Genomic DNA, 12,747 nt, shown 5'->3' with positions numbered 1-12,747 from the left:
CAACAATCCTAATCACATTGGGTATGAAAATCCCTTCCAACTGGTAATGAACCGCCATTTGGGAGTTATTTAGTGGTTCGAAGGCAGGAAAAGGACAATGGTGGGTCAAAAGGGATCCCCTACAAGCCTGACTCCTTTAACCACGCGGTTAAAACAAAGTGGCCATGACGAACGTTTATTTCAAAGGTAATTTCTTCCATTTTCTGGCTTTGGGGTTTAATAATTTTTTTAGCAATTTCCAAAATTTATTATATGCCGACAAAAAGAGAAGACTGGCATGGGGCACGACCTGGCGACTTGGACTGGAATGAAACACCAAACAAAACCAACAATGACAGCCATGCGTGGAATGGAATTCAAACTTCTCTTCGCTCACCAATGTTATTGTAAACAGCCGACTATAAGGTTTTTTTTTTCTTTATAGTAAAAAGATAGTATATATCTATATATTTTTTTAATTATTAATAATGCATAATCATTCTACAAATATAATTATTTAAATTCATAATATAAAAAAAAAAACAATTTTCCTTCTAACCACTAAAATCGATCAATAAATACACTGTCGACTATAAGTTTAGCTTTGGGTAAACCTCATCATCTAATTTATTTGTTTATATAGTATAATGTACTAAATTATCATTCACATGGCGATTAAATCATTATTTATCTTAATTCAAATTTTGTATTATCAAATTTTTAATATTACGATGTGACTCTAAGATAATATTTGTTAAAATAAAATTAATCATTAATAATATACACGTCTCTTACAAATGCAACTATTCGAATTTGGTCATTTAGAGAGACTATTATCTTCTTTTATCATCAAGACCATTCAATAGATTCATTATCAATTATTTTAAGTCTATTTAATGTATATTCTTTTACAAATTAATATGCATAAAGATCAAGTATCTAAATAATTTTAAATTAAATCAATTAAATTTTAAACATGAAACTTTAAAATAAAATCTTTGAATTTTTTATATTTTAATTGAAAATATTTGGGATCTTCTCTAGTTTTATATCTACCTGATACATTTTTTATTTTATTTTAAGAGTCGTATCTCTCACAGAAAATTATTTTTAATTTTACACTTAAATGTTTGATTTTATTTTTCGAGTTTTATATTAACCTATTAGTTTTTTTCTCTCCAAAAGACCTAAAATCTATTTTATTTACTTACTGGTTACAACTTTGCTCCAAAATATACCAAGAATTAGGTACAAAGTTTAGACCAATTATAACTAAGATTGGCGGTCAAAGTATAATCTCAATTGACAGATTCTTTTTATATATTTATCGAATATAAAACACTATGAAAGATTAAGAGGGGTTGATTTTTCTCGCATATATTAATTATTATTATAATAATTGTATACTTTTTTAATAGAATACTTGTACAACTACTTGCCAATTTCTTGGGCATATGATGATCTTATTGGGTTGTCAATGATTGTAGGTAAAAATTTTTAATGTATTTTAGGCTTAATCTAAAAATAAGTGATTAAATTATATTTAAAATTAATTTTAAGTGTTTAAATAATATTTTGTTAAAATTGGGTATTTAATGTTTTTAACGTTACACTTTTATGTACCTACGTCGTAACGTCTATTAATTTTGCCCCTTAAGTGACATGTGACATGTTTATATATTTTTTAAAATTTTTATTTAAAAAAACTTAAAAATATTATTTGTTTCTTCCACTGCCGATCAACCATTGTCGGTCTATTGTTGTCATCGTTGATACCATCATAATCGTCTTGCTGTCGCAACCAAAATCTAGTCCCTCACCTACCGTGAAACTGTGTCGATCGTCATGAAAAGTGTCGCGAAGGGTCGTCGGAATTCAAGATTTTACTTTACTATTTTTTGGTGATTCCAACTACTCTTGTGCGTTACATGTAGGGGCAGAACTAGAAATTTATTATAGCGGGTTATGTATTTTTTATTTTTCACAAATACAATTTTTTTAAATTAAGGGGAGCCTGGTAAAATTTTATTTATTTATTTTCATATATATATATATATATATATATATATATATTAATATTAATTAATATTTTAAAAAATAATTGGCGGGGGCCAAGGCTCCGATGTTCCGCCCCTAGTTACATGGCCGCCACTATTGAGTTCTTCATCATACTCCGAACAAAGCTTAGTTGATAGTGACTTTTCATCATCGAAGGTGGGGGATAAAAGGGAGAAAAAGCAGGGGGCGAATGGGAGGGAAGGGACGGCAGGGGTCGGAGGGATTTATTTTTTTAAATAATATTTTTTTCTTTTCTTAAAATGTTAGAAAAAATATAAATGTGACACATGTCACTTAAAGTTTTTTTAATGATAGACACCTAAAAGTGTAACGGAAAAAACATTAAGCACATATTTTTAACGATAAACACCAAAAATTAACTTTGATTATAATTGGGATACTTAATTTTACATTAAACCTTGGTTTTACATTAATACAATGAAACCTTCACTCGTACATGCCCACAACTAAAAAAAATTAAATAAATATTATCTTATTATTATTTCAAATTATTTTAATAAAATTACATTCATAGTTAATACCTAATCTCATCTATTTATAAGTTTTCTTGAAAATATTAATTAAAATATAATTTTTTTTAAAATAAATTATAAATGATTAATGTATAACACAACTTAAAATGACGAATTGAATAAAAAATTTAAAGCTTGAAAAACTTATAATGGAGGATAAATATTTTAATAGAGGAATTAATAAAAAGTTAAAGAATGAAATATTATACAACTAATTTGATGGAAAAAATAAATACCTAAAATAAAACAAGTATAATTTAAATATTTAAAATAAAAACATATTTTTATAATAAAAGACACAATATTTGCGTCAATATTTTGTTTGAAGCACTAGGAACTCCAGCCCACAAACTAGAACCCAATCTTTTCTTTATTAGTTTTAGGGTTTAGTGAAATCCCTAAAACCCTTCAATCTCTTCTTCCCGGGCAGAATCTCCCCCGTTTCAACCAAAACTCTCGCCTCCCTCTCTACAGATCAACGCCAAGAAGAAGAAGGAAAGTTGAATGGGGAAAATAACGTATAAGAAACTGAAGGGAAGTCAAAACATGAGGCAAAGGTTACTCTTAGCAACGTTGAAATCAACTCCTATTCTCATTGAAGACATCCACGCCGACGACACTTTACCTGGCCTCCGGCCACATGAGATTACCCTCCTCCATCTTTTTGAAAAGCTCACCGATGACTGCGTCGTTGAAATCAACGAAACCGGTAACCCCTTTTTTTGTCCCCTCTGAGCTATTAGCTTTTCAGTTGAAAATAGTAATAAACAATTTAAAAGCTACTGGTGCTATTTGATTGATAGGTACTAAATTGAAGTACAAGCCTGGGATAATAGTTGGAGGGAGTAATCTGGTGCATGATTGTGGTGTGAGTAGAGCAATTGGGTATTTTTTGGAGCCTTTGATCTTGCTTGGATTATTTGCTAGGAAACCCCTAGCTATAATCCTCAAAGGTAATCCTTTTTTTGTTAGAATCTTTTTTTTTTTGCGTTGGTTCCTTGATTTTCTGTTAATATGCTCCTTGGTCACCCTTGCTAGGAAAAACTCATCTGAGTTTTGAAGTATTATTGTGCAATGTTTAATGACATACAATCGGAAGGTATATTATTTCAATATTGAAGTATGAAAGCGTCATAGGTCATTTTGATTCATATGATTAGACTACCTTTGATAACCTTCACTGATCGTTTGGATCGTTTATGTAATGCATGTAAACTAGTATTTAATTATCCTTTCTCAAACCTGGTATTGCTTTTCACCATAATGCTAATGCATATGATTTCCTTGTTGTAATACAAAAGTTAAGTGGTTGCCATTCCATATGTTGTTTTTTTCAGGGATTACAAATGATTCTAAGGACCCATCTGTCGATACTTTCCGTTCCACTACCTTTCCCATGTTGAAGCATTTTGGGGTTCCTTCAGAAGGATTAAAGTTGGAAATAAAGAGTCGTGGGGTTTCACCTCATGGTGGTGGTGAAGTTCATTTGACAATTCCTAATGTTCAGCACCTAAGAGTGAGTTTTTTAATCTAATGTTACTTCAATTTTTTTGGGTGATATTTATCACACTTTTTGGTACAGGCAACCATGTGGACTGATGAAGGAATGGTTAAGAGAATCAGAGGGGAAGCTTTCACTACCAGAGTGAGTCCCCAGCTCGGAAATGAGATGATATATGCTGCTCGTGGAATTTTTAATCGTTTGCTTCCTGATGTTTATATCGCTAGTGATTATAGAAAGCGCTTAGAGGCCGGATCTGGAAAGTACGGTCACTATCTATATTTTGAAATTTATTTTTTTTCCTTTTTTATCGTAACCAGGAAATTTCAAAATTTTTTCCCTTAATACACAGCTCACCGGATGGAATTTCACTAGTTGCTGAAACTACTTCTGGTTGCTGCATCTCTGCTGATATTACAATTTCTTATGGGGGAGAAGCAGAAGATATTGAAAGTGAGGACAAGAAAGAGCTGATACCTGCAGCTGATGTTGGTGAGAAATTGCTTCTGTGCTTCTTGAAGAGATTGAGAAAGGTGGAGTGGTGGATTCAACTCACCAGGTTTGTATTTCAAAGTTTCTGTTCCATTAACCTGCCACCGTCCAGTTTCATTATTCTAATGCCATTTTATGTTCGTGATATCACTCTGTCTTCATTCTTCATTAACATTGAACTAATAGCTTAAATTTTAAATTTATTGCTTATCATGTATACAGTATTGTTTGTATGTATGAGCAGTGACTAGGATAATTTTTACATAAAATGTGATTTTTTTTGTTTAGAATATTATGCTCATCTAAAACTCCTTTTTTTTTTGTGTGTGTTGGGGGGGGGGTTAAAATGAAGTCTTCATGTTTAGCATGAATCAAAGAAGATGGGCAGTGTTTGCATTAATCAAAAGCTTTCTACCTCTGCTAATCTGCTGATTTGGATACATACAAGTTTAGTAAATATTTTTTTTTGCATATCATTCCTTTATTTTGTCCTGTTGTGTTTATCTTCCACTAGAGATTTAAAAGATTTAAGTTGTAAACATGGAAATGGACTCCTGTTAAAATCTTTATAACAATATGGCCAATTGGCCTTGTCTTCATACTGATTATATTGGTTTAGTTCTGGCTGTTCTGCTTTTATTGATCCTTGTTTTCCTTTCTATTTTCCATATTTTTTTCCTTTTAGGAAATCGAAATATCTTAACTGGCCAAGAAAATGGAAGTTATTCCATATTTAATCATCTTTTTTAACTTAGTAGACTTGTCATACAAAAGAACTGGTTTTTACCCAGGGTTTGACATCTAAGCTTTACCATGTGGCATCTTATCAAGTTCCATTTGAACATAAGATTTATCTTGATAAGAATGTTTTTTTCTTCTTCAGAATAAGATGAAACTTCATAAGCTACTTGTAATATTTCGTTTTGGGTTAGTGTATGTGGTTACTTAACAGCATAACCCATTGTTTGGTTTGTAGGGTTTGTTATTCCTTCTTTGTGCACTTTGTCCGAAAGATGTTTCAAAGGTTCGTGTGGGAAAATTGTCACCATATGGAATTGAAACGCTAAGGCAAATCAAGGATTTTCTAGATGTTCAATTTGTGATCAAGCCAGATCCATCCACAGGGACGGTGTCCTTAAATGTTGGGGTTCTGGGATGAGAACCTGTCCAGAAAGATACCTGATGACATTGTGTAGCCATTAATTCTGGTTCGGCTTCATTTTCTCGCTCGAGAGCCATGAATACACTGATTGCAGGGAATATGATCTAGAATCCATATCTGCTACATATGTGCTATTTTTGTTAAATTACATACTAGATGGCATTTTAAGCCAGTTAATCCAATTATTGTACGCTTTGTAGCTTAATGATTATGTGATACTTATCGTGGAGTATTAGCAACTAAAGAATATCCAATTTTATGAGTAATTATTAATATTAAAATTAACTAAAATAAATCTGGTAATTATGAAATTATATTTATACTAGTTAAGTTCCCGTTAAAATATTAATGGTTATGTTAACGATAAAGTGATTTTTCCACGATTCAGGTCCATTGCCCACAAATTTAAAGCTTCAGTCAACGATTGTTTTTGTTTAAAATAAAATAAGAAAAACAACCTGTTGATTATTTTAACTTAACGCGTTTTCTTAAATCGTTTTCTTGTACGTGTTGACCTGGAAACGTTGTCTCTAGTGGCAAGTGCAATTAGCAAAGCAGCTCATTCATCAACAAATCTTGCTCATCTTTCTGTTTGCAAAGTATGAATCTCTCTCTGCTTTATTTTCTCTGTTTTCCACCACCATGTTAGCTTGTTAATAGATATGTTGATTAGGTTCTGTTTAGCTATTGTTCACACTTCACATTGAGGAGCTGCAATGGCTTCAAACAGTTTAGATCCTTTTCTTGGCCAACTCATCTCAACCTAGAAAACGAAGCTTCTTCTTTAGCTGGCATTTCTAATGAAATCCAAGAGATGAAGCTCTGTTTCAAACCATCACATCCTTTCTTGTGGATGCTGATAGAGCTGGTGAAAATAGTGAAACACAAAAGGCTTGGGTCGGAAGTATCCGGGACCTTGCATACCAAGTTGAAGACGCCATCGATGAATACATTTATCACTTGAATCGGCAAAGACAATGTAGCTTCCTCCATCGAACCCTTCATTTCCCCAAGGTTTTGCTGGTGAGGCATAAAGTAGCAACCAAGTTGAAAGATATCATACGAGGATGAAAAGATCACAGAGAAAGCCAACCAATTTGGAGTTCAACAGCTTGAAGAAAGGGTTGATGCTTCTTCTCACCATGATCCTAATTGGAAGAACAGGTTGAGCGAGGCGTCGCTTTACTTTAAAGACGACGATCTCGTGGGGATCAGAAAAGCACAGCATGAATTGTTGGGATGGCTAATGAATGAAGAACCGAAACGGACCGTCGTCTCGGTGGTTGGCATGGGTGGTTCGGGAAAGACCACTCTTGTTGCCAACACTTTCAACAAACAAAATGTTAAGCAACATTTTGATTTCTGCACTGGATCACTGTCTCCCAACAATATGCAATAGAAGAGTTGCAATTCTTGCAGTCAAGAAGGTCCTTATTGTTTTAGATGATGTGTGGAGCATTCGATTCTGGCACGATCAATATAGCCCTTCCGGAAGGTATGCGTGGAAGCAGGATCATGATTACTACTCGTAAAGAAGATGTAGCTCCTTTCCAATCCGGAATTGTAAGCTACATCCACCGAATTCAACCCCTACGAATCGATGAGGCCTGGAAACTGTTTTGTGTGAAAGCTTTTCCAAACGAGCTAGGAGGATGTCCGTCGTATCTTGATTCCTTGGCAAGAAATCTAGTTGAAAAATGCCAAGGCCTTCGTTAGCTATTGCTGCGCTCGGCGGTTTGATGTCTTCGAAGAAGTCGTTAGCAGAATGGAAGAGAGTTCACGATAATTTGAATTGGGAGCTCGGCAACAACCCTTCACTTGAATTGGTGAGAACTATCTCACTACTTAGTTATCATGATTTGCCTTTCCAACTCAAGCATTGCTTCTTGTACTGCTGTATTTTCCCTGAAGATTACGACATAGGACGAAAAAGAATCATTAGACTGTGGATGGCAGAAGGCTTTCTGGAGAAGGCTAATGATACACCACCGGAAGTTATTGCTGAGAGCTACCTAATGGATCTCATTAGACGAAATTTGCTTCAAGTCGCATGGAGAAACTATTTTGGAAGGCCCAAGGCATTTAAAATGCATGATCTCATACGAGATTTCGCACTTTCAATATCGAAAGAAGAAAATTCGTTGCTGTATCTGATGGGAAGAGAGGAAAGAAGAAAAAGGAAGTCGTCGCTACTCGATTCAAGTTACGGATGGCGAGATAATGCCGGGAAATGGTACGTCAAACTTCGTTCCTTAATTGTTTTCGTTGTTGGCGAAATTTCTAAATCTTTGCACTATGAACTGCCATCTGGTTTGAAGTTGTTAAGAGTACTAGATTTAGAGAATGCTCCAATCCATGAACTCCCAAGGGAATTTGGAGATTTATTCAATTTGAGATATCTGAACTTGTCAAGAACTCAAGTGAAGGAGCTTCCGAAAATCGATCGGTAGACTTTCTAACTTGCTGACATTACTCCTGAACTTCGTCAAAATTCAGAAGCTCCCAGATGAAATCATGATGTTGCAGAATTTGCGGCATCTAAGAGCTTCCTATTTGGTAGTAAGTGATACAGATTTACTCTTCCAACTATAGAGGGCATATGTGTACCACTAAACATTTGTACGATAAAGAGTTTGCAAGTTTTATATGTTAAAGGAGTGGATGCCTTCTTGATTAAGCTCAAAGAAATGACACAATTGAGAAGGCTTGGACTTGATGGAATAACAGAAGCTGATGAAATACCCCTATGCATCTCAGTGAAAGAATGGAACACCTTCACCACTTATCATTAACTGCTCGACCTCAGGCTACACTAAAGCTAGATGCTCTTTCGTCGGCTCCTAGGCATCTTGAGAAGCTTCTTCTAATCGGGAAATTGAGAACGGTGCCGCGATGGTTTAACACCCTATACAACCTCAAATACTTGAACCTACAGTGGTCAGAATTGTGGGAGGATGCACTTCCTCACATCCAAGCATTGCCTAATTTGTTGCATCTCAGTCTTTTAAGTAATGCATTTCTAGGAGAGCGCTTATGGTTTATTGAAGGATTCCCAAAGCTTAAGATTTTAGAAATAATGGGGTGCCCTCAGTTGAATGAGATTCTGGTGGAGAGAGGAGCGATGCCAAATCTCGAAGAACTACAAGTCTTGAGGTGCAGAGAGCTGAGGAGATTGCCATATGGTTGGGAGCATCTAACCCATTTGAAAGAGGTCCGCTTGTTTGAGGTTTCAAATGGCCTGGTAGAGAGTATATGCGGAAAAGTAAATGACAACATCCCCACTTCACCATATATCTCACTCATTAGAATCATTGATGATGATCATGGTCATGATCATGAAGTTGAATCAATGTGGATATGTCAAATCCTTAATTAGCTGATGTTCATGACAGAGCAGTCTTTGACCGTAAGTACTCCTCTAGAACTGTGAATGACAGCATGCTGCATGGATGCTTTTCATTTGTTTCAAATAATTGCCAAGAGACATCATGGATATGATGATAATCTGGCAGCAACTTGTAATGAATAACATGTTTTATCGTGAAAGTTGAACATTTTGAAGGTGTTAAAGTAGCATTATAAACCCGGTTTGATATCAAAGTTACATTTTTCCAGAAATGTGTCATAGGTGAAGACGATCATGCAATCAACGTTAATCTTCAAAGAAAATATGAAACTGGTTATTAAGCTATCCCTAGTTGTGTTGCAGAACCTGTTGAGTACAAGCAAACAAGTATTTAAGCTCCATTTTTGCTTTTCCTTTTTCCCTTTGGATGGTTAACAATGTATTGATTAACATAAGAACCCTATATTCAATTCAATCATCGCCCCAGGCATCATCTCTCAACTTTTGCCTTGTAGTTATTCGGTTCCTCCTGGCTTCTTCCTGGTTTCTCAGTTCTCTAGACCCAAAGGTGGATGTAAATTTCGACCCTATTGCCTGAGCAATCATCCTCTGGGCAGTTCTTGCTGATGTTTGTGATCTTTGCCGAGGCGGCTCCAAATCTGGGAAATGAACAGAACATGTATTCACCGATATCAAATTTTTTTCTGGCTTTCATATTCCTTCATTAGATAAATCTTACAACTCTAAATTATGCAAACATAAGCCCAAAATGCAATAACATCATTTTTTTCTCTCCTTTTATTTTTTGATGTTTGTTACTTGAGAAGCTAACTGAAACACTTTGAACAGAGAAGTTGCATCATTTTATAAAATGAAGAATATACTATCTACTAGGCATGGAATGCAAATGAAATGCATAAACAAAACAAAACAAAGCAAGACCTACAATACCAAATATAAATAAATAAAGAAATAAAAATGCAAGGAACCAATAGCCAAACTGAAGAAGAAATGCACATGGAGCATTTAAAATTGGAACGCAGCTGTTATTGTCCAACTAAATGAAAGTAAGCCTATTTAAAATACCTCTAGCCGAAATTGAGCCCAAGAGTGCATCATCCTTATCAAGTATGCGTACAGTAAATGGACAGCAAACATAGTTGAGGGCTTCAAGGGCTGGCATCAAATTTTGAGATAGTTAGCCAAATAAAAACTATTGTTGCAGAACTTTGCAAGCTGATTGTAGATAGGACAACACAAACATGTTTTACCCTTTCTTAAGAGCTATGCTAAGATTGTTCAAGTGGTTCGAAATGAAAAATAAAAACATTCCATAGAAGTGATGCTGATTCAAGGTCTGATATTGTCACTATAGTCCATATAGACAACACTAGATGCAATTCAAGTTGATTTCTTTACAAGTCCTATGTTTGTTTCTACTTGAACGATTCCCATGGACATATGTGGCACATAAAATGTTTGCATTCTGATCTCTTATTGACTTTGAGATGAAAGCACATAAAAATTAGGCTGAAGAGTTCATGTTTCATCAACTAATTTACACAACTAAATTTGAAGGATAGATGGTCACTCAAGAAAGGTGAAACATACAAAGTTTGTTCACCATTCCAACCAAACGGTATGGGTGGAGATATCTTTTCCATAATTGCATCATGTTCTTGGACAAGTATTTAATCAAGGGGAATAATGCTTGTATCCAGCCCCAAGTTTGAACGATGCACATTAAAGAGCTACAACCATGATGATACCAGTTCCGGTTCTCTAAACTAGTGGAAACATTTTTAAAAAGATATCACCTACCTCAAACTAACTTTAGAAATCTATTTCACAGAACATCAACGACGAAGTTAGTAACTATTACCAATAGAAGGTGTTCGAAATACTGCAAGGGCAGTTGTATCATTGACCCAGCGAATGGAAACTCCTCGATCTCTGAAGTTCTCAAAAAGCTTCTCTAGGTCTTGTGTCCTAGTACTTGGTGAAAAGTCGGCCAAAACAAGAACATGATGTGTGCCATATTTAGCTGCATTCAAAAGAATTTCCAACCCTAATGATTAGTATGATCTACAAAGACAATACAGAAAAGTTAACATGAGAATTGACTGTCAAACTACAATCAGCCTTGGTTTTAGAGGTTTAACAGGAACATATTCAAATCCATGAAAATAACTTATTCCTTTCCCCATATTGTGACTTGAATTTATCTTACTACAATGAAGTAAAATAAATAAGAACAAAAAAAGAAAAAGATAACACAAAGTTACAAACCATATACAGAAACTTTCATTCGACTTTTTATAAAGATATATTTGACCAGGGAAAAAGAAGAAGGAAAGACCATAAATAACTTGAAATCATTGAAAGAGATGACAAGATTGAAGAAAGTCTGTAGTCAAAACACAGTGTATAATATTTCAGTTTGAAAGGAATCCTATGTCTCAATAGGTCAAGGCCCGGAAAGAAGCAAATAAACATAGTTTCAGGTTCATTAAGAAAAGACTTGGCTACCTATCTTGTACAAATATAGAACATTTGTGGAAACAAAATATGGAATTTTGAGACAAAGGCTTACGTTCCACCGTTTTGTTTCAGGGTGTTTCCCCAGATCCTCATTCTCAGTATCTTCAGGAGCAGACATGTCAGAGAGTGATCACTGTACAAATCACTTCTTTTATAAGAAAATGTCCCCCTTCCGCGTCTCTTAGGGGCTTCGGCTTTACTATCCTCCAAAGAAAGTTTTGATACTCCAGGCAAACATTCTGAAGAAAGTATCTCATTTGCTTCGCGATCCGCAATGGCTTCTCAATCTGTACAATTAGAATTGCAATTACATAGCAGGTCATCCTTTTCAGGGAACCAAAAAAAAACTCATTCCGAGGAGCAAAACTACTAAAATAAAACATACCATCATCTGCAGATGAGTTAGGTGGCAAACAATCATCGGGAAATGCCGGCAACTTTCCAAGATTCGCTTTAGCCAACCATTAAAAGGAAAAAAAATCAGTTACACATAGTTCATAAGAGATAAATGCAATAAAATCCCCCCAAACCCCAAGATATTAGGTTGTCCCCATCACACCATTCCACAAGAGAAGCAAACTTTTTATCGTATCTAAGCACCGAAATACTATATGTGCATTCAGAAACAAAAAAAGGAATCAAGCGAAGGTTTAGCTAAGAGTAAGTAAATTGAGTTGCACCGTGAGTCAAAGGATTGCCATTTGCAGCCAAAGAAACATTAGGTGACGTTAAAGAATCCTTCAAGTCCTTGTTTTTCATTCCCGCACTGAAGTTCAAAGAAAGGCAGGAAATTTAGCCATGAAATCATTTCCATTTACATTAAAAGTAAAGAGAAAAAAAGAAAGAAAGTACCTTGAAGAGTGAGTACGGACTTTGAGAAGAGAAGCGCGTGAAAGAAGTTCATCGGATTTAAGGGAGAAACCGATGGAGGAATAGAGGGAAGCTAAGTCGGAAATAGCAGAGGCTAATCGGAGATCGTCGGAAGACGTCGTTTGGATTTAAGAAATGAGGTGTTCGAGGAAAGTAATGGCGGCCTGCTTGTCTCCGGCAGCCACCAAATCCTCCACTTTCTCGCTCCAACTCGCTTCACCTGTTTTTCCGTTTGGTTGCTCCGGCAGAGACAACAAATGAAGTA

General features: G+C 35.1%; 1 protein-coding gene, 1 long non-coding RNA gene and 2 pseudogenes across 2 annotated transcripts; 2 read left to right on the top strand and 2 right to left on the bottom strand.

Moving 5' to 3' along the window:
• Positions 1 to 2,962: 2,962 nt before the first annotated feature.
• Positions 2,963 to 5,766, top strand: LOC120199962 (annotated as a pseudogene).
• A 675-nt stretch (positions 5,767 to 6,441) lies between these two features.
• On the top strand, positions 6,442 to 9,236 carry LOC120199961 (annotated as a pseudogene).
• A 120-nt stretch (positions 9,237 to 9,356) lies between these two features.
• On the bottom strand, positions 9,357 to 11,730 carry LOC120199960 (R3H and coiled-coil domain-containing protein 1-like). The gene is made up of 4 exons (XM_039200916.1): positions 11,601 to 11,730; positions 10,954 to 11,139; positions 10,158 to 10,247; positions 9,357 to 9,730 (listed from the first exon to the last, which is right to left on the bottom strand). Exons 1-4 carry the CDS (start codon positions 11,728 to 11,730, stop codon positions 9,543 to 9,545), a joined length of 594 nt encoding a protein of 197 aa, XP_039056847.1. The 3' UTR covers positions 9,357 to 9,542.
• LOC120199982 lies at positions 11,729 to 12,352 on the bottom strand. Its single transcript, XR_005523502.1, has 3 exons — positions 12,293 to 12,352; positions 11,998 to 12,063; positions 11,729 to 11,899 (listed from the first exon to the last, which is right to left on the bottom strand). It is a non-coding gene; the product is annotated as an uncharacterized LOC120199982 (long non-coding RNA).
• Positions 12,353 to 12,747: the final 395 nt, after the last annotated feature.

Source organism: Hibiscus syriacus, unplaced genomic scaffold (genome assembly GCF_006381635.1).
Source record: "Hibiscus syriacus cultivar Baekdansim isolate YM2019G1 unplaced genomic scaffold, ASM638163v2 tig00005856_pilon, whole genome shotgun sequence".
In the NCBI taxonomy this organism is placed as follows: domain Eukaryota; kingdom Viridiplantae; phylum Streptophyta; class Magnoliopsida; order Malvales; family Malvaceae; genus Hibiscus; species Hibiscus syriacus.
Note: the sequence above shows the minus strand (reverse complement) of the source record. Positions and strands in the feature narration are given on the sequence as shown.